Raw genomic sequence first — 18,844 nt, forward strand, 5'->3', positions numbered from 1 at the left:
TGGCTCTGGAAGCATGGCTCATGGAGCCACATCCCAGCTATCAGCCCTGTGGAAGCATCACCATCATCAAAGGAACCCTGCAATTCATCTTTCTAAATCCCAATTTGCAATTATCCAGGTCTGCAGAGAACTGATGTCACTGTGTAGCCTGATTAACTTGAGGTTAAAAGCCAACCAGTCATATACCAGCAACCATGTAATTGAGCCGAGAACAGGCCAATCTTTAGTTACTGAAACATTTTAAATACATTTCTTATTTCCACTCAGTATTTGACCATCTGGCTGGAATTTTGCCTCACATCACCACTAGGAGGCATTTTATGCCCAATTATATTCTGCAATAGTTTGGGGATGATGTTGGGACACCATCAGCACACTGTGGTGGAGGGTGGGTAGGGAGAATGCTTCTTAGGCTTAGTGAAATTACAATAGACTAGTACCAAAAATAGGATGAACATGGTGAATTCAAGCATCACTCTGAAAAGGTAGTGAGTTATCACCCCTCAAATGTATGTATGTAGTCCACAAACCTCAGGGAGGAGATAAACCAATTTTTATTGCATATCTACTGTGTAGCAGGCACTGAGCTAAAAACCTCCATCTTCATCATCTTATCCACCCATCACAACTATTCTGAGATAGGTTTCGTCTTCATCCTCATTTTACAAATAAGAAGGTCAGAGAGGTTATCACTTACAACCTATCACACATCCAACAAGTAGCAGAGACCGAGTCCAGGTCAGGTTGGTTTCAAAGCCTATCAACTTTTCTTCCACGAGGCTCACCTGGTTGTGATATTCTCACTCCTCTGAAATTGTTTCCTCAGTCCCCATTACCATGACTCTCCAGATTATCCTGGGATTTGTATGTGTCTCTGTGTGCCTGTGGGTGGGGAGGGGGACATGCACACGTAATACGGCTGTGAATAAAGGAGCAAGCAGTTGAGTATTTTCATACTTAATGACCCTTGTACTAGTCAGTGAAACAGGATTTAAACTTGACTGAATATAACTTATACACTCAACCTATTTTATTCCCTTGTAGCACCAACACCTTATACTATGTCTGGCATAGAGTAGGCAATTAATAGATGTTAGATGAATTAATAAACAGATAAATCAACATGGCTCTTAGAAAGACCCCAGAAGCATTTGGTCGGGGAGGCTTCCTACATCTAGAAGTGTCCTGAAGCCTATGAAGTAAGGTGAGATTATCTTCCAATAGAAAATTCCAAAAGATGTGGAGGTGGGGAGGGTTTGACTTATAGGATTTGCTCAGCCTGCCCTAGAGACATCAGCCAATCAAAGGAAAATAGACCCCAACCTGTTTACAGAGCTCCTTGGACTTACCATCCCAAAGCACAGCCTAAGAACAAAAGCCCAGTCCAAGCAATCACTGACTCACCAGTCCCGGGGAATGATTTCCAATTCACTGATACATCAAACCAGGGTGATTTGATATGTAGTGCTTGTCGCTCTGAACTTTCAACACTGTAGATCTGAGCCCCAGGACTACTTTGAAAAGACTGGATCCCTTGGCTTGGAATGCACTCTACAAAGATGAAGAAAGCAGTCATTTACTGCCCACTGGGGACCAGAAGTTTCTTCCATTAGACAGAAACTTCATTTCTGGAAATGTGAACTTTGCTGCCAGGGTCATAAATGCCGACTCTGTATGTGAAAAGCAGACCATTTACTCACTTCAGCATTTATTTTTCTGGAAACATGGCCTGCCTGTACTTACATGAGGAAAGGAAAACATGAAAGAGAGATATAGTCTGAAAATGTAATGTTGACTTCCAATGCAAAACTACCCTGAGTTCACTTATTCTCTTCCTCTTTCCAATTCTCATCCAATAGGCTATCAGAAGGTAATTTCAGTTGAAAAGGCTTCCATATCAGAAGTAGAAAAGAGGAAAGGTCCCTATTCCCTTCCACCTGCTGGAAAACTGGAGGAATGTCCACAACGTGTAGAGTAGGTAAGACGTTCTGAGGGAGGGGTCGACAGACTCCTCTGCTCTCTGACAGGAAGTAAAGGCCTTCCTGGGGGGTCAGCAGGGAAGAGATCAGCCCCCCGGGCATTCCACTACTCAGAGTCCATCCACTGAGGCTGGGGCCACCTCCAGTGAGCAAATTTCTGTGGGAGGTTCACTGAATGCTACAGACCTCACAGAAGAGGATTGTGGTCAGTGCCTTCTCCCAGCCAAAGGAGTGTGGACGGCTGGCTAAGTAAAACTTGGGCGAGCCTATGTATGGTGTCAGTGAAGACAGCCTCAGTAAGGAAAACAGTCCTGTATCTACTATCTTCCTCACATCCCACCCTGGCCTCCTTCTTTGGCTGCTTCCAGACATTGTTCTCACCTCTCCCACCATGGAGACCTGGCTTTCTGATCTGGCAAAGAAATATCGTAAGTGCTTTAGCTTTTCTCTTCCTTCTTCTTTCTCCATTCAAGAATGAGAGTTCAACAGAGACTAATACAGTACTGGACAAGTGCAGAAATAAACCATCCCCTTGCACCATCTAGGCTGAGAAAAAAACGCTTCTTCAAGCATTTTTTCAGTTCTTTTCAATTCTTCTTCTTTTTTTTTTTTTTTTTTTTTTTTTTGACAGAGTCTCACTCTGTCTCCAGACTGGAGTGCAGTGGCGCCATCTCAGCTCACTGCAACCTCCGCCTCCCAGGTTCAAGTGATTCTCCTGACTCAGCCTCCCCAGTAGCTGGGACTACAGGCACGTGCCACCACGACCAGCTAATTGGAATTTTTAAAGAAGACATTGCTTTAAGGCATCAACATGCTTCTCTTTATGAAATGGATTCCCTACGAGAAACGAAAGTAAATCTTGGAAAATCTCTTATTTGTATTCTCAGCAGAGCTTGAAAGGACATTGCATTAAGAAAAGGGACATAGTGGCCGGGCGAGGTGGCTCACGCCTGTAATCCCAGCACTTTGGGAGGCCGAGGCGGGCAGATCATGAGGTCAGGAGATGAAGACCATCCTGGCTAACACAGTGAAACCCTGTCTCTACTAAAAATACAAAAAAATTAGCCGTGTGTGGTGGTGGGCGCCTGTAATCCCAGTTACTCGGGAGGCTGCGGTAGGAGAATGGCCTGAACCCAGGAGGCGGAGCTTGCAGTGAGCCGAGACGGCGCCACTGTACGCCAGCCTGGGGGACAGAACTAGACTCCGTCTGAAAAAAAAAAACAGAAAAAAATTCTTATAAACTTCACTGTAAACAATGGAAAGCAGAATATGATGGGGAAGAGAGAGAGAGAGAGAAGAGAAACGCAGGGAAGTCTCATACAGTAAAAATCAAGCAACTACAAATTAAGTAGAGGTGCCTTGTGGATTCAGTTTCTTCTCCCATGTGGAGAACAGCAGCAGCAGAAGAGATAGCACCTCTTTTCCAGCCAGACAGTATGCTGTAACACTTCCTCGGCCTCCTGGCAGTGCCAAAGACATGTATGGCGGCCTTAGCCAGAAAGAGGAGGCCATCCCAGCCTCCAGCATGGGGCTGTGATAGTAGATATAGGTGACCCACTAGAGCTGTGAACTCCTTCAACTCTAGGGCTGAAGTACCATATTCAATGAGCACAGTTCTTGAAAGGTCTCCAGGGAACCCACATCACATCATGAACTAACCCAAACCTCTAAATCCCCTAAATCTTTCAAAGCTGAGACAGAGTAATTCATCTTTAGGGATTGATATAAACTGGGCTATGATATTTGGAGCCCACCCACTGGGAACCATGGATAGGGTGATTATATAATTGACTATCCAACCAAAGACACTTTTTGAGAGAGAAAGGGAAATTTAAATAATTATTTTGGGACAGCAGTTGACAACTAGGACTGTCCTAGGCAAACCAGGTTTCATAATTACCCTAGCCATGGACCATACTTTGAGAAGCACTTTCCAAAGGCCTCCACCATGTGCAGCTGCTCATAGCCAAGCTCATGCTACACAGGTGGAAAAGCTTCTGGAAAACTGGGGTGCTTCCCTAGAAGACTCAGAATGTTAACAAGGAATAGGGAAAAAAGAAAACTAAGAGCTTGGCACAGGAGGGCTGGCCCAAAACCTGTGTCACAGCACTGCCCTGGGCCATTCACACCAAAGCTCATTCTAGAGACCAAAAGTATTTGATGGCCTTCTGTCATACTTTACCTGCCAGGCCACCTGCTTGATGGGCTCTTTCCTGAACCTAGACACCCCCAGGGCACCATCATCTTCCCTGATAGAATATTATATTAGAACAATTTGAGGAACATAGACACATTATCCCCAACGCTGTCCCTCAACTGTTTCATCTGTCAGCACCATGGTGTCAGTGAGACCTTCTGATGGAGACTTCCAAGCCACCTGGCTGCTTATGTTAGTCTGCAAGTTGTTCCATTGTTATTTAAAAGAGAGGTCCTCCAAATTCAAATCACTTGTTTATGTCCCACTGCTGACACATCACCTGAATGGGAAGTGTCAGTCTACGACAGCAAAGGCCTCTCCTGCTGTATCTGCTACTTTCAGCACTGTTGTCCATCTATCTCAAAGGGGAGAATTCTCTTACAAAAATTCACTCCCTCCACTCAGTACAGTACTTTGCATAATAATTAGTTTTTATTCCTGATGCTTTATCACCCATTTAAAGACTGCTAGAGAAATGAGTTATCCAGGATATGACCCCTCTAGTCATCAAAGAACCAGAGAAAAAGTGTGTGGCTTGAAGATGAGCAAAGATGGTGCCTTCCAAGTGGGATGTGACATATGTATGCTGGACATGACATATCTGCAGAGTTCTCCAACCCTGTCATCCTCCCACTCTAGTTGTGCAGCCCTCATCCTCCCCCCACATCACCACAATGCCTATCCTCATTTCCACAGTTCTGCAGTTCCAAGGCCCTGACTTCCACCTAGGATCTCAGAAACCGATCTGTAAATCCAGGATGGAGAGCCTAAATATCAGATTGATAAAGTATAGGACTCATGAAGATGCTCATAAAAAATTTCTTAGAAGGCCAGGCATGGTGGCTCATGCCTATAATCCCAGCACTTTGGGAGGCTGAGGCGGGCGGATCCTAGGTCAGGAGATGGAGACCATCCTGGCTAACACAGTGAAACTCTGCCTCTACTAAAAAATCAAAAAAAATTAGCCGGGCTTGGTGGTGGGTGCCTGTAGTCCCAGTTACTTGGGAGGCTGAGGCAGGAGAATGGCATGAACCCGGGAGGCAGAGCTTGCAGTGAGCTGTGATCATTCCACTGTACTCCAGCCTGGGTGGCAGAGCAAGACTCTGTCTCAAAAAAATGAAACAAAACAAAACAAAACAAATTTCTTAGAAGGACTGTTAGATTAATAACATTCCTGCTTTTTTTCTTTTTACTAATTAATCATTTATCTTAATCTGTTTTATGCTGCTATAACAGAATATCAGAGACTGAGTAATTTATAAAGAAAAGTAATTTATTTCTACAGTGCCAGGTCTGGGAAGATGCTGGTATCTGGTGAGGGCTTTCTTGCTGCATCATTCCGTGGCAGAAAGCAAGAGGGTGAGAGAGGGACAAGGGAAGAGAACTGAACTCATTCCTTTATCAGTAACCCACTCCTGCAATAACTAACCCACTCCCACAATAACGACATTAATCCATTCATGAGGGCAGAGCCTTCACGACCTAGTCACTTCTTAAAGGTTCTACCTTAACTCCATTGCTTTGGGGATTAAATTTCAACATATGAGCCTTGGAGGACACATTCAAACCACAAAAACATTCTTCAGTAGAACTTTAATATTACTGTCTTATAAAATTCTGTCAAATGAACAAAAGATAACCCATAATTATACTATCCTAATATGAATGCTTTTAACATTTGACTGTACTTCAGCCTTTTTGCTATGTATATAATTTTACAGAGTTGTAATCATACCCAGTACATGATTTTATCATGTTTTCCCACTTACCTTTATATTATAGGTATTTTTAATATTGCTGCATGGTCTTTGTGGTTGTCATTGTTAATAGCTATGCTGTAATAGTTCACTGAATTGAAGTGCTTTATTTACTTAGCTACCCTATTATCTTTAAACAATTTCTAATTTCTTTTTACAATAAATATGGACATCTTTGTGACAGTGGTGTTCTTTTTCACATCTTGACCTACTTTTCACATAGTATTACAATTACTTGACCAAAGAGTACAAACTTTTTGTCTCTTGACATATATTTCCAAAAGATTTTTAAAAGGTATATTAATCTACTCTGCAGCTGGTGTAAATGAAGACCATTTTGTCATTGTTTTCTTGAGAGCAGAGCTTCCAAAGGTAGGGATATGGGGCCAGGAGGAAGAAATCCAGCACCAAAACCCGGGCCATGCATTCTGTAAAGAACCCTGGTCTGGTACACTGGTCTTATTTTTCTCTATTTCTTGCAGACTGAGCAATTGATAACTCTGTGGGTCCTCTTTGTTTTTACCATTGTTGGAAACTCGGTTGTGCTTTTTTCCACATGGAGGAGAAAGAGGAAGTCAAGAATGACCTTCTTTGTGACTCAGCTGGCCATCACAGGTAAGTTACTATGCAAGTGAGAGGAGGAAGCTGTATGTGAAGTCCCTATGGCTTCCTGCTTTTAATGAATTTTATCAGAAAAAAAAAAAAAGTAACACATCAGTAAATTTGGGAATAATTTCTGAAACAATATAAAACCCATGTTTGAATATTTCCTCTGGCATACTTAACACATATGAATGCCTCTAAGATTTCATTATAAAAGTAACTCACTACACTAATGGAAATACCATTATCAGTGTCACCAAATGGTTCTGTAGGGTTTCCCTGTTTTTATACACAATAGCCTCCATAGTTTACTAAGGTGATATTACCTTATCATCCTGCATTATGAGCTTAAGGAATACATCCCAGAAAATGTACCAGCACTATCTCTATTCAATTATTAATGTTAAGTCTTGAGTACTTTGCAGATTAAAGCCTGTGGACATTGCTTTTGAAATGCAAATGATGTGCAACACCACTACTGGGGGTAGTGTAATGAAGTAGTATAATCTCAAGGATCGGGATGCTTAAGTGCAGACTTTGGAAATGACTGTTCAGTAGAAGAGTGAGCACAGCACACCTAGTAGAGGAATGGTGCAATATTCTCAAAGAAGAAAATGATCTGTGAAAGTAAGAGCCCCACAGACATGAGTAGAGTTCGTGTTCAAAAGGAAAAGAAAAACACAACCAGGGAAAGAGTCTTGTTCTACAGGCCAGGGAAGAAAGTGAGAAAATGGGATTCACAGAAGGTCCAGCAAAAGCCATGCTTGGAGTCCTAAGCTCTGGGAGCAAGACAGCTGTTATATTAGCCTAATTTGGATCAGACTATAGAAAAAAAATGCAAAAAGGAAAATGTAAATATTAAGTGCTTACAAGGAGTGATGGTAAATGACTTTCAGAAAGGGCTGTTTGTTATATTTCAACCTGTACTGTTATCTCAACTGTAGTAATGGTAGTGGAGCTCTTTGGAATTTAGTCTTGAGCCAAAAATATATGACACTGTAACTTACAAGAGAATCTTAGCCATACATTGTTGGTAACCTGAAATACCCCTTTTACTTTCTAACAAAGTATAACAAGCCCAACTGCTTGAGCTAGGCTGCAGTGGCCAGGGTAAACATCCAAAGCACCATTGAAAAATATAGAGAAGGTAAAAGGAGCAAGAGTTCTGAAGATGGAACCTGGGATGGGGGAAAGTTTCTTCAATCTTTCCTACCAACAGGAATTCTAATTTTTCACTCCTATGATTGCAGAAGTAGAGGAAATTAGGATCATCCAGCAAATGCTTAGAGGCAAATATCCCTGGATGAAGATGCCACAACTTATTTTCATTATATTTCTTTGATTACAGTATGGTAATGCATGTTGTACGGAACTACGTATTCTTTCAGAATGAAAGGATTTAGAGGTGGCAAGAACATCAGCTTGAAATTTAAAGTTTTTTCATATACAATAAAAAAATGATAATTGAAAATTCACTACATATTATCAAAGAGAAAAGTTGTATGTTCTATTCTAATTTACAGTCGTATTAATCTGGGCTTAATTTCATATACATCTCCTAGACAGTGTTTTTATTTGTTAATTATTTCTAGAAAAACTCTGGCAGGTCAGAAGCATTTTAAATGAAGAATTCCTGAAGTGAAAAACATTGCCAAAGGTCTAGGATTGAAGCTCAATAGTCTGAGATTGAATGTATATGTTATTGAAATTTCCTTCATACACATTTCCCCATGATCACAGATCCTTTGGTAAAGGAGGTGAGAATACATACCTGAGTCTTGAGTATGCATATAAAAGTTACCCAGGCATCAACTGAGGGGCCCTGTGCCTTGAGACATATATAGAAATGTGGTTTGAGTCCCCTATCGTATGTCAATGTCCTCCTTTAAGATTTCTTCAAATTCTGTGGAATTTATATTTTTACTTCTCTCTTTTGCTTCTTGCTTCCTCCTTCCACTAAATTCTTGCCCTGTCTCACCAGTATCTCATCTGTCTGAGCTCCTCTTTTTTTGTGGCTGTTTCATGCTGTCCCTAACAAGGCACTCAAGGCACCCTCCTTTCCTTTATTTTCTTTAAAATCATTCACACAAGTATGACTTTCTATGTTTAAAGGACTTTTCTGAATATTTCAGGTAATATAAGGATATTGTGTCATAGAAAAGTAAATACCTTAAGAGCAAATATTTCATTTTCTCAGAACATTCAGCTGCCATCAGAAATGTTTCAGTTTGATCATGCCACTGCACTTCAGCCTGGGCAACAGAGTGAGACTCCGTCTCAAAAAAAGAAAAAAAAAAAGAAATGTCTCAGTTTTACTTTGCTTCAGCCTCACTGTTCTACTCTCTCTTCTAAATGTCTAGTATCTTGTGTCAAAAAATTTTAATACTTTCCTCTATTTTTTGTTTTGCATTGTTCTTACCACTACCAAACCATGATCTCAGAGACCCCTCAACTTCCAAAAAGCAAGTATCAGGCCAAAAAGCAAGTATGAGGCTTTTTTTTTTTTTTTTAAGCAAAGGAAGTTGCTCCCTAAAAAAGAACCCTGGAACTAGTTACAATGATAAACAGACAAAGAAAAATACACATTCATATTTATAGTTACATATGTCATGGCTAAAAATAAATTATTCTGAATTGTATAAAACTGTAAGATATACAGTGATAACTCAATAGTATATTGTATTAGTCTGTTCTCACACTGCTATGAAGAAATACCCGAGACTGGGTAATTTATAAAGGAAAGAGGTTTAGTTGACTCAGAGTTCTGCATTGCTAGGGAGACCTGAGGAAAGTTATTAATACAATCATGGCAGAAGGCAAAGGAGAAGCAGGTACCTTCTTCACAAGGCAGCAAGGTGGAGTGAGTACAAGCAGGGGGAATGCCAGATGCTCATAAAACCATCAGATCTTGTGAGATTCACTCATTATCACAACAACAGCACAGGGAAACTGCCCTCATGATCCAATTACCTCCTCCTGGTCCTGCCCTTAACACATGGAGGTTATTACAATTCAAGGTGAGTTTTGGGCGGGGACACAGAGTCAAACCAGATCATATATTATGTGCTGTGCTTGCAAAAATTTCGAACTGGTTTTACGCCAATACTCCTACCTACAATAATTAGAAAAGCTGGACAAAATCTAAACATTTGTTAGAAGGTATCACATAGCTGCCAAAGAGAACTAAAACTTGAGGGGCCAAGATTTCACAGAGCAGAAAATTTTATGAGATAAATACATTATTTGACACCACTATCCCCTTAAAGTATTAGCTGATTTAAAAGGAGAAACTGGGGCTGAAAACCTGAGTAGAGCTTTCGGCAGTTTCATTAGACTGATGGGGCAAAAATTAATCTGCCAAAGCATAGTGGCTTTGATAAATATTCCAGGGTTTCTATTGGTACTGCTGAAAGACACAACCTACAAGTAAGAGTAAACTAAAAATGGATCAGCCCTCACTAAAAAATCAAATACAACCCCAAACCCGAGTGAAATCAGATGATCTACCTCTGCATGCACACAAACCATCTGTCAGTGCAAAAATAAATCTTCTTTGGGGGAAGAAAGCATTATCCCATATCAAATTAACTACAATTTTCCATGCACAATGTTCAGCACTTGATTAAAAAACAACCAGGAATGCAAAAATACAAGAATTGATGAAAAACAAGGAGAAAAATAGATAACGAAGAGTTGCAGAAGATATCCATCTATTGGCATTATCACGATACAGAATTTATAACTGTTGCTTATTTGTTTAGAAACTACAAAATAAGATTAAAGGTTGAATATCCTATCTCCAGGCTTTTGATGCACCTGCCCCCTTAAAATTGGAGCTTGAGCACACAAAGAACTCCCTTTCCACACAAAGAACTTGGTGTAATGGCACGTCCTCCACTCCACACCTGGATGTAGTTCCAGCCATTTAACACACCTGCCCCAATGGACTAGGAGTTTGAGCCACCTCTTCCTCCCATGCAAAGACCTTGTTGTGGGTGCAGTTTCTCTGCTCTTTCCCCAGACATATCACCCAACTCAAGGTGCACCTGCTCCCCCAGATTAGGAGCTTGAGCTACCCCAACGTTCCCCAGGAAAACTTTGTGGCAGCAGTGGTTTCTCTCCACCTTGCCGGGGCATATTTCCAGGCATTTGGCACACCTGATTGTCTAAATTAGAAGCCTGACCTGCTCCTCCCTGCAGAGATCTTCGTAGAGCAAAGCTCTCTTCACTCGATGCCCAGACATATTTCCAGGCATTTGAAGCAACAACTCTTTTAGATTAGGAATTTAAGCTTCCTCCACTTCCTGTGCAGAGAACTTGGGACAGTGGACGTTTCCAGACTCTATGCCTAGGCACATCTCCAGGCACTTGGCAGCTGCCCACCAGATCCTGCCTCAGAACTAATACTTCTGCCTGCCATTGGGAGAACTGTAGGAGAGCTTGCTTAGTCTATCCCACCCATCTTGGTCCCCACTCCAGAACTAAGCACGGAGCTCAGACCACTGTGCATTCCACAGATCAGCCCATTGCCCGAGTCAACAGAACTTCTCCCAGTAAACAAGAATCAAGTATATACCCGTTTGAGTCAGCTGCAGCTGACCTTTATGCATAAGCATCACCTACTGACCTGGAGGTTGAACTGCACAATACAATAAGAAATCTGGGGCCAGGCGCGGTGGCTCATGCCTGTAATCCCAACACTTTGGGAGTCCAAGGCCGGCGGATCACGAGGTCAGGAGATGGAGACCATCCTGGCTAACAGAGTGAAATCCCGTTTCAACTAAAAATACAAAAAATTAACTGGACGTGGTCGTGGATGCCTGTAGTCCCAGCTACTCGGGAGGCTGAGGCAGGAGAATGGCATGAACCCAGGAGGTGGAGCTTGCAGTGAGCCGAGATCGAGATCGCCCCACTGCACTCCAACCTGGGCGACAGAGCAAGACTCCATCTCGAAAAAAAAAAAAAAAGAGAGAGAGAGAGAAAATGCTTAGCTATCAAACCTAAGAAATTGGAAAACAGAGAATCCTAGTCATTAAGGCTAAATTAAGCCTTCTGGCTAGTGTGATTTTGTAAGTTACTCTAAATTCCTATTTATAGAAATTGCTTGGCCGGGCGCCGTGGCTCAAGCCTGTAATCCCAGCACTTTGGGAGGCCGAGACGGGTGGATCATGAGGTCAGGAGTTCCAGACCATCCTGGCTAACACGGTGAAACCCCGTCTCTACTAAAAATACAAAAAACTAGCCCGGCGAGGTGGCGGGCGCCTGTAGTCCCAGCTACTCAGGAGGCTGAGGCAGGAGAATGGCGTAAACCTGGGAGGCGGAGCTTGCAGTGAGCTGAGATCCGGCCACTGCACTCCAGCCTGGGCGACAGAGCGAGACTCCGTCTCAAAAAAAAAAAAAAAAAAAAAAAGAAATTGCTGGCCTGGCGCGGTGGCTCAAGCCTGTAATCCCAGCACTTTGGGATGCCAAGGCAGGCAGATCACAAGGTCAGGAATTCAAGACCAGCCTAATGAACATGGTAAAACCCCGTCTCTACTAAAAATACAAAAATTAGCTGGGTGTGGTGGCACATGCCTGTAATCCCAGCTACTTGGGAGGCTGAAGCAGGAGAATCACTTGAACCCAGGAGGCGGAGGTTGCAGTGAGCCAAGATCTGCCACTGCACTCCAGCCTAGGTGACAGAGCAAGAATCTATCTCAAAAAAAAAAAAAAAGAATTAGCTGGCCCGGCAAGGTGTCTCACGCCTGTAATCCCAGCACTTTGAAAGGCCGAGGCAGACGGATCACCTGAGGTCGGGAGTTTGAGACCAGCCTGACCAACATGGAGAAACCTTGTCTCTACGAAAAATACAAAATTAGCCAGGAGTGGTGACGCATGCCTGTAAATCCCAGCTATTTGGGAGGCTGAGGCAGGAGAATCGCTTGAACCCGGGAGGCAGAGGTTGAAGTGAACCAATATTGCACCATTGTACTCCAATCTGGGCAACAAGAGTGAAACTCCATCTTAACAACAACAACAACAACAAAAAAAGGGCCGGGCATGGTGGCTCAGCTTGTAATCCCAGCAAGTGTGAGTTTCGGAGGCTGAGCCACTGCACTTCAGTCTGGGCAACAGAGCAAAGCTCTGTTTCAAAAAAAAAAAAAAGAAAGAAAGAAATCTGGGCAGGGCATGGTGGTTTATGCCTGTAGTCCCAACACTTTGGGAGGCTAAGGTTGGCCGATCACTTGAGCTTAGGAGTTCGAAACCAACCTGGGCAACGTAGTGAGATCCCCGTATCTACAAAAATTTTTTTAAATTAGCCAGGCATGGTGGTGCACACCTATAGTCCCAGTTGCCAGAGAGGCTGAGGTGGGAGAATTATTGGTGCCCAGAAAGTCAAGGCAGCAGTGAGCCAAGATCATGCCACTGCACTCCCGTCTGGGTAACAAAGTTAGACCCTGTCTCAAAAAAAAAAAAAAAAGGAAATGAAAAGAAATCTGATAACATAAGTGCTCAGCAGTGGAAAATGTAATAAGCCTCCTAAGACCTCTACCACCCCAGCCTCATAGGAGGCAGTAAGCATGCTCACATACTCAGTACACAGCTACTACAACCAGCATTTGGGAAAGCCAACATACAAAAGCTACCCATTACCAAGAAATGCTTATACAGACTCGTTGCCGCTGAAAGCACCCAGAACCAAATCCAAATGACCTTACACAACATAAACTAAAGATATCTCCTCAGAAGAGGAAAAAAGTCACATCCAAATAAAAGCAAATTAAAAAAAAAATAAGGAGAGATAGTTTATCTGGATGAGAAGAAACCAGAGAAATAACTCTGAAAGTATGAATTAAATAGAGTGTTACAACACCCCCAAAGGATCACACTAACTCTCCAGTAATGGATTCTAACCAAGATGAAATCTTTGAAAATATCTAAAGAATTCGAAATATTGATTTTTAAAAGCTCAATGAGATCCAAGAGAAAATTGAAAACCAACACAAAGAAAACAGAAAAAACAATTCAGGACATGCAAGAAGAGATAGTTATCACTTAAATAAGTGAACTGGAAATGTAAAAAGTATTGAAGGAATAACAAAATAAAAATGAAAGCTTCAACAATAGGCTAGACAAAGAGGAAGAAAGAATTTCAGAACTAAAAGACATCTTTTGAATTAAACCAGTAAGAAAAAAATACAGAAAAATGAATTTTAAGAAATGACCAGTGCCTTTGAGAAATATGGGATTATGTAAAGCATCCAAACCTACAATTTATAGGTATTCCAAAGGGTGAAAAAGAAAAAGTATAGAAAACCTATTTGAGGAAATAATTCAGGAAAGCTTCTTTGGTCTTGGGAGAGATTTAGAAACCCAGATACAAGGAGCTCAAAGAACTCCTGGAAGACACATCATGAGAATAACATCACCAAGACATATAGTCACCAGACTGTCCAAAGTCAACATGAAGGAAAAAATCCTAAGAGTGCCCAGAGAGAAGTATCTAATCACCTATAAAGGAAATTTCATAAGACTAGCAGTGGACTTCTCAAAAGAAACTCTACATACCAGAAGAGATCAGGGGCCTATTTTTAGCCTCCTTAAAGAAAATCTTTGCTAGCCAAGATTTTCACATCCTGCCATGCTAAGCTTTATAAATGAAAAAGAAATAAGTCTTAACCAGACAAATAAATGCTAGGGGAATTTGTCAATTCTAGACCAGACTTACAAGATATGCTCAAAGGAGTTCTAAACATGGAAAGAAAACAACAACACTCATCATCATAAAAGGACACATAAATACAAAGCTCACAGATCGTGTAAACCAACAGCACAATTGAAACTCCAAGAGAAGTAACAACACTGTGACAGGAATGCAACCTCACATATTAATATTAATCTTGAATGTAAATGGCCTAAATATTCCACTTAAAAATACAGAATGGAAAATTGAATTAAAAAGAGACTCAACTATCTGCTACCTACAAGATACCCACTTACTGACTAAAGACAGCTATAGACTCAAAGTAAAGGGGTGGGAAAATATATATCATGTAAATGGGAAAAAAAGCAAGCAGGAGTAGTCATTTTTATATTAGATAAAAGAGACATCAAACCAACAGCATTAAAAAACAAGACAAAGAAGGGCATCATATAATGATAAAAAGTTCAATACAACAAGAAGATTGAACTATCCTAAAGTATACATGACCAACACTGGAGAGCCCAGATTCATAAAAATTACGACTACACATAAGAACAAAGATTAATAGAAAAAAAAATAGTGGTCTTCAATACTCCACTGACATCAGTAGACAGATCATCAAGGCAGGAAATCCACAAAAAATCTCTAGACTTAGTCTGGGTACAGCAACTGACTCTTGTAATCCCAGTGCTTTGGGGGGCTGAGGTGGTAGGATTATTTGAGGCCAGTAGTTCAAGACCAGCTTGGGCAATATACTGAGACCCAATCCCACAAAATAAATAAATGAATGAATAAATAAAAATTAAGCATGGTAGTGCGTGCCTGTAGTCTAAGCTACTTGTGAGACTGAGCTGGAAGGATTGTGTGAGTACAGGAGTTTGAGGTTACAGTAAGCACCACTGCAATCCAGCCTGGGCAAAAGAGTGAGACCCTGTCTCCTAAAAAACAAGACAAAACGAAACAAAACAAAAAGAAAGAAAGAAACTCTGGACTTAAACTGTATATAGACCAAATGGACCTAATAGGTATTTACAGAACATTTCATTTAATAACTACAAAATATACATTCTTCTCATCTGTGCATGGAACATTCTCCCAAATTGACTATATTCTTAGCCATAAAGCAATTCTCAATAAATTTAAAAAAATGAAATCATATCAAGTATTTTCTTAAACCCCTGTGGAATAAAATTATAAATCAAACTAAGAGGCACCTTTGAAAACACACAAGAACATGAAAACTAAACAACTTGCTCCTAAATGAATGACCTTTGGGTAAACAATAAAATTAAGGCAAAAATTAAAAAAATTTCAGAATGAATGAAAGTAGAGATACAACATACCAAAACCTCTGGGATACAGTAAAAGCAGTTCTAAGAGAAAAGTTTATTGAATTCAATGCTTACATTAAAAGATAGAAAGATCTCAAATTAACAACCTAACATTATACCTCTAAGGAACAAGGAAAGCAAGAACAAGCCAAATACAAAGTTAGCAGAAAAACAAATAAATATAATAACAAATATCAGAGCACAATGACATGAGATTGAGATAAAAAAAGATACAAAAGTCAACAAAACAAAATGTTGGATCTTTGAAAAGGTAAATGAAATTGGCGGCCTTCTAGTTAGATGAAACAAGTAACAGGAGAGACGATTCAATTAAGTACAATTAGAAATGATAAAGGTGATTGATATAGTCTGGATGTGTGTCCCAGACCAAATCTCATGTTGAAACACAATTTCCAGTGTTTGAGGTAGGGCCTAGTGGAAGGTGATTATATCATGGGGGCAGATTTCTCATTAATGGTTTAGGACTATCCCCCTTGGGCAACCTACTGCCCTCATGAGAGTGAGTGAGTTTTTGTGAGATCTGGTCATTTAAAATTGTGTAGCACCCCCCTGCTCTCTCTCTTGATTCTTCTCCGGCTATGTGATGTGCCTGCTCCCTCTTCACTTTGCCTTCCATTATGATTGTAAGTTTCCTGAGGCCTTCCAAGAAGCCAAGCAGATACCAGCATCATACTTCCTGTACAGCCTGCAGAACCAAGAGCCAATTAAACCTCTTTTCTTTATAAATTACCCAGTCGCTGTTATTTCTTTATAGCATTGTGAGAATGGCCTAATACAGTGAAATCACAACTGATACTATAGAAATAAAAAAATATCATCAGAGACTAGTATGAACACCTCTGTGTACACAAACTAGAAAACCTGGAGGAAATAGATAAATCCCAGAAACATACAACCCCCCAAGATTGAACCAGGAAGAAGTTGAAATCCTGAATAGACCAATAGCAAGTTACATCAGTAATAAAAAAACTTCCAACAAAAAAATCTCAGGCCGGGAGCGGTGGCTCAAGCCTGTAATCCCAGCACTTTGGGAGGCCGAGACGGGTGGATCACGAGGTCAGGAGATCGAGACCATCCTGGCTAACACGGTGAAACCCCGTCTCTACTAAAAAAATACAAAAAACTAGCCGGGCGAGGTGGCGGGCGCCTGTAGTCCCAGCTACTCGGGAGGCTGAGGCAGGAGAATGGCGGGAACCCAGGAGGCGGAGCTTGCAGCTGAGATCCGGCCACTGCACTCCAGCCCGGGTGGCAGAGCGAGACTCCGTCTCAAAAAAAAAAAAAAATCTCAAGACCAGACAGATTCATAGCTGAATTTTATCAGATGTACAAAGAAGAGCTGGCACCAATCTTACTGAATCTATTCCAAAACATGAATGTGAAGCAATTCCTATAAAATTCCTGTTTCTCTAAAACCAGTATCACCCTGATACCAAAATCATACAGGGACACAACAACAACAACAACAACAACAAAACACTACAGGCCTATAACCCTGATGGACATAGTTGCAAAATTCCTCATCAAGATACCAGCAAACCAAATCCAACAGCACATCAAAAAGATAATACATCACAATCAAGTGAGTTTTATTCCAGGGATGCAAGGATGACTCAGCATACGCAAATTAATAAAATCAATAGACATGATTCACCACATTAACAGAACTAAAAACAAAAACCATATGATCATCTCAATACAATAAGGCTTCAATAAAATCCAATATCTTTTGATAATAAAAACCCTCAACAAATTAGGCATCTAAGGAACATACCTCAAAATAAGAGCCATCTATTACAAACCTACAGCCAACATTATACTGAATGAGGAAAAATTAAAAGCATTATCCCTAAAAACTGGAACACAATGAGGATGTCTACATTCACCACTCCTATTCAACATAGCACTAGAAGTCCTAGCCAGAGCAATCAGGCAAGAAAAAGAAATGAAAGAAATTCACACTAGAAAAAAAAAGTCAAATTACCAAATTATCTCTATTTAGTAATGACATGATTGTATACCTAGAAAACACTCTACAGACTCCAAAAGACTCCTAGACTTAACAAACAACTTCAGTAAATTTTCAGGATACAAAATCAACATATAAAAATCAGTAGCATGTCTATACACCAACAGTCTTCAGGCTGAGAACCAAATCAAGAACTTGATCTTCTTAACAATAGCCCCCCAAAATAAAATAAAATAAAATAAAAAAAACCTAGGAATACTTTAAATCAAGGAGATGAAATATCTCTACAAGGAGAATTACAAAACGTGATGAAAGAAATTGTAGATAACACACATGACTGGGGAAACATCCCATGCTCGTGGATTGGAAAATTCAATATCATTAAAATGACCATACTTTCCAAAGCAATCTACAGTTTCAACACAATCCATATCATATTACAAATGTCATTTTTCAGAGAATTAGAAAAACAATATTAAAGTTTATGTAGAATTTTAAAAGACCCTGAATAGCCAGAGCAATTCTTTTTTTTTTGAAATGGAATCTTGCTCTGTCACCAGGCTGGAGTACAGCGGCATGATCTTGGCTCACTGTAACCTATACCTCCTGGGTTCAAGCGATTCTCCTGCTTCAGCCTCCCGAGTAGCTGGGACTATGGGTGTGCCTCACTATGCCCAGCTAATTTTTGTATTTTTAGTACAGATGGGTTTCACCATGTTGGCCGGGATGGTCTCGATCTCTTGACCTCGTGATCTGCCAGCCTCAGTCTCCCAAAGTGCTGGGATTACAGGTATGAGCCACCATGCCTAGCATAGCCAAAGAAATTCTAAGCAAAAGAAAAAAATCCGGAGGCATCACATTGCCTGACCTTATACTACAAGGCCATAGTAGCTAAAACAGCATGGTACTGGTACAAAATTAGACATATAGATCAATGAAACAGAAAAGAGAAAGCAGTTATAATGCCACATACCTGCAACCAACTGATCTTTAACAAAGCTGACAAAAATAAACAATATGGAAAGGACACCTTATTCAATAAATGGTGCTAGGAAAATTGGCTAGCCATATGCAGAAGAATGAAACTCTACCTATGACAATATACAAACATTAACTCAAGATAGATTGAAGACTTAAATGTAAGATCTGAAACTAAAAATCTTAGGAAAAAATCCTGGGAAAAACTCTACTGGACATTAGCCTAGGCAAAGAATTTATAACAAAGACCCCCAAAACAAATGGAACAGAAACAAAAATAGGCAAGTGGAACTTATTTAAATTAAAAAGCTTCTGTACAACAAAAGAA

At 40.6% G+C, this 18,844-nt stretch overlaps 1 protein-coding gene across 5 annotated transcripts in view; it reads left to right on the top strand.

The window, feature by feature from the left end:
* Nucleotides 1-18,844, top strand: part of NPSR1 (neuropeptide S receptor 1) — a 238,349-nt gene that overhangs the window by 16,847 nt on the left and 202,658 nt on the right. For all 5 annotated transcript variants that reach the window (XM_011950139.1, XM_011950141.1, XM_011950137.1 and 2 more), the window contains exon 2: nucleotides 6,416-6,548. In XM_011950139.1, coding sequence (XP_011805529.1) covers nucleotides 6,416-6,548 — 133 coding nt within the window. The remainder of the gene's footprint in view (nucleotides 1-6,415; nucleotides 6,549-18,844) is intronic.

The sequence above is a fragment of the Colobus angolensis genome, unplaced genomic scaffold (assembly GCF_000951035.1).
Source record: "Colobus angolensis palliatus isolate OR3802 unplaced genomic scaffold, Cang.pa_1.0 Scaffold302, whole genome shotgun sequence".
NCBI lineage: Eukaryota > Metazoa > Chordata > Mammalia > Primates > Cercopithecidae > Colobus > Colobus angolensis.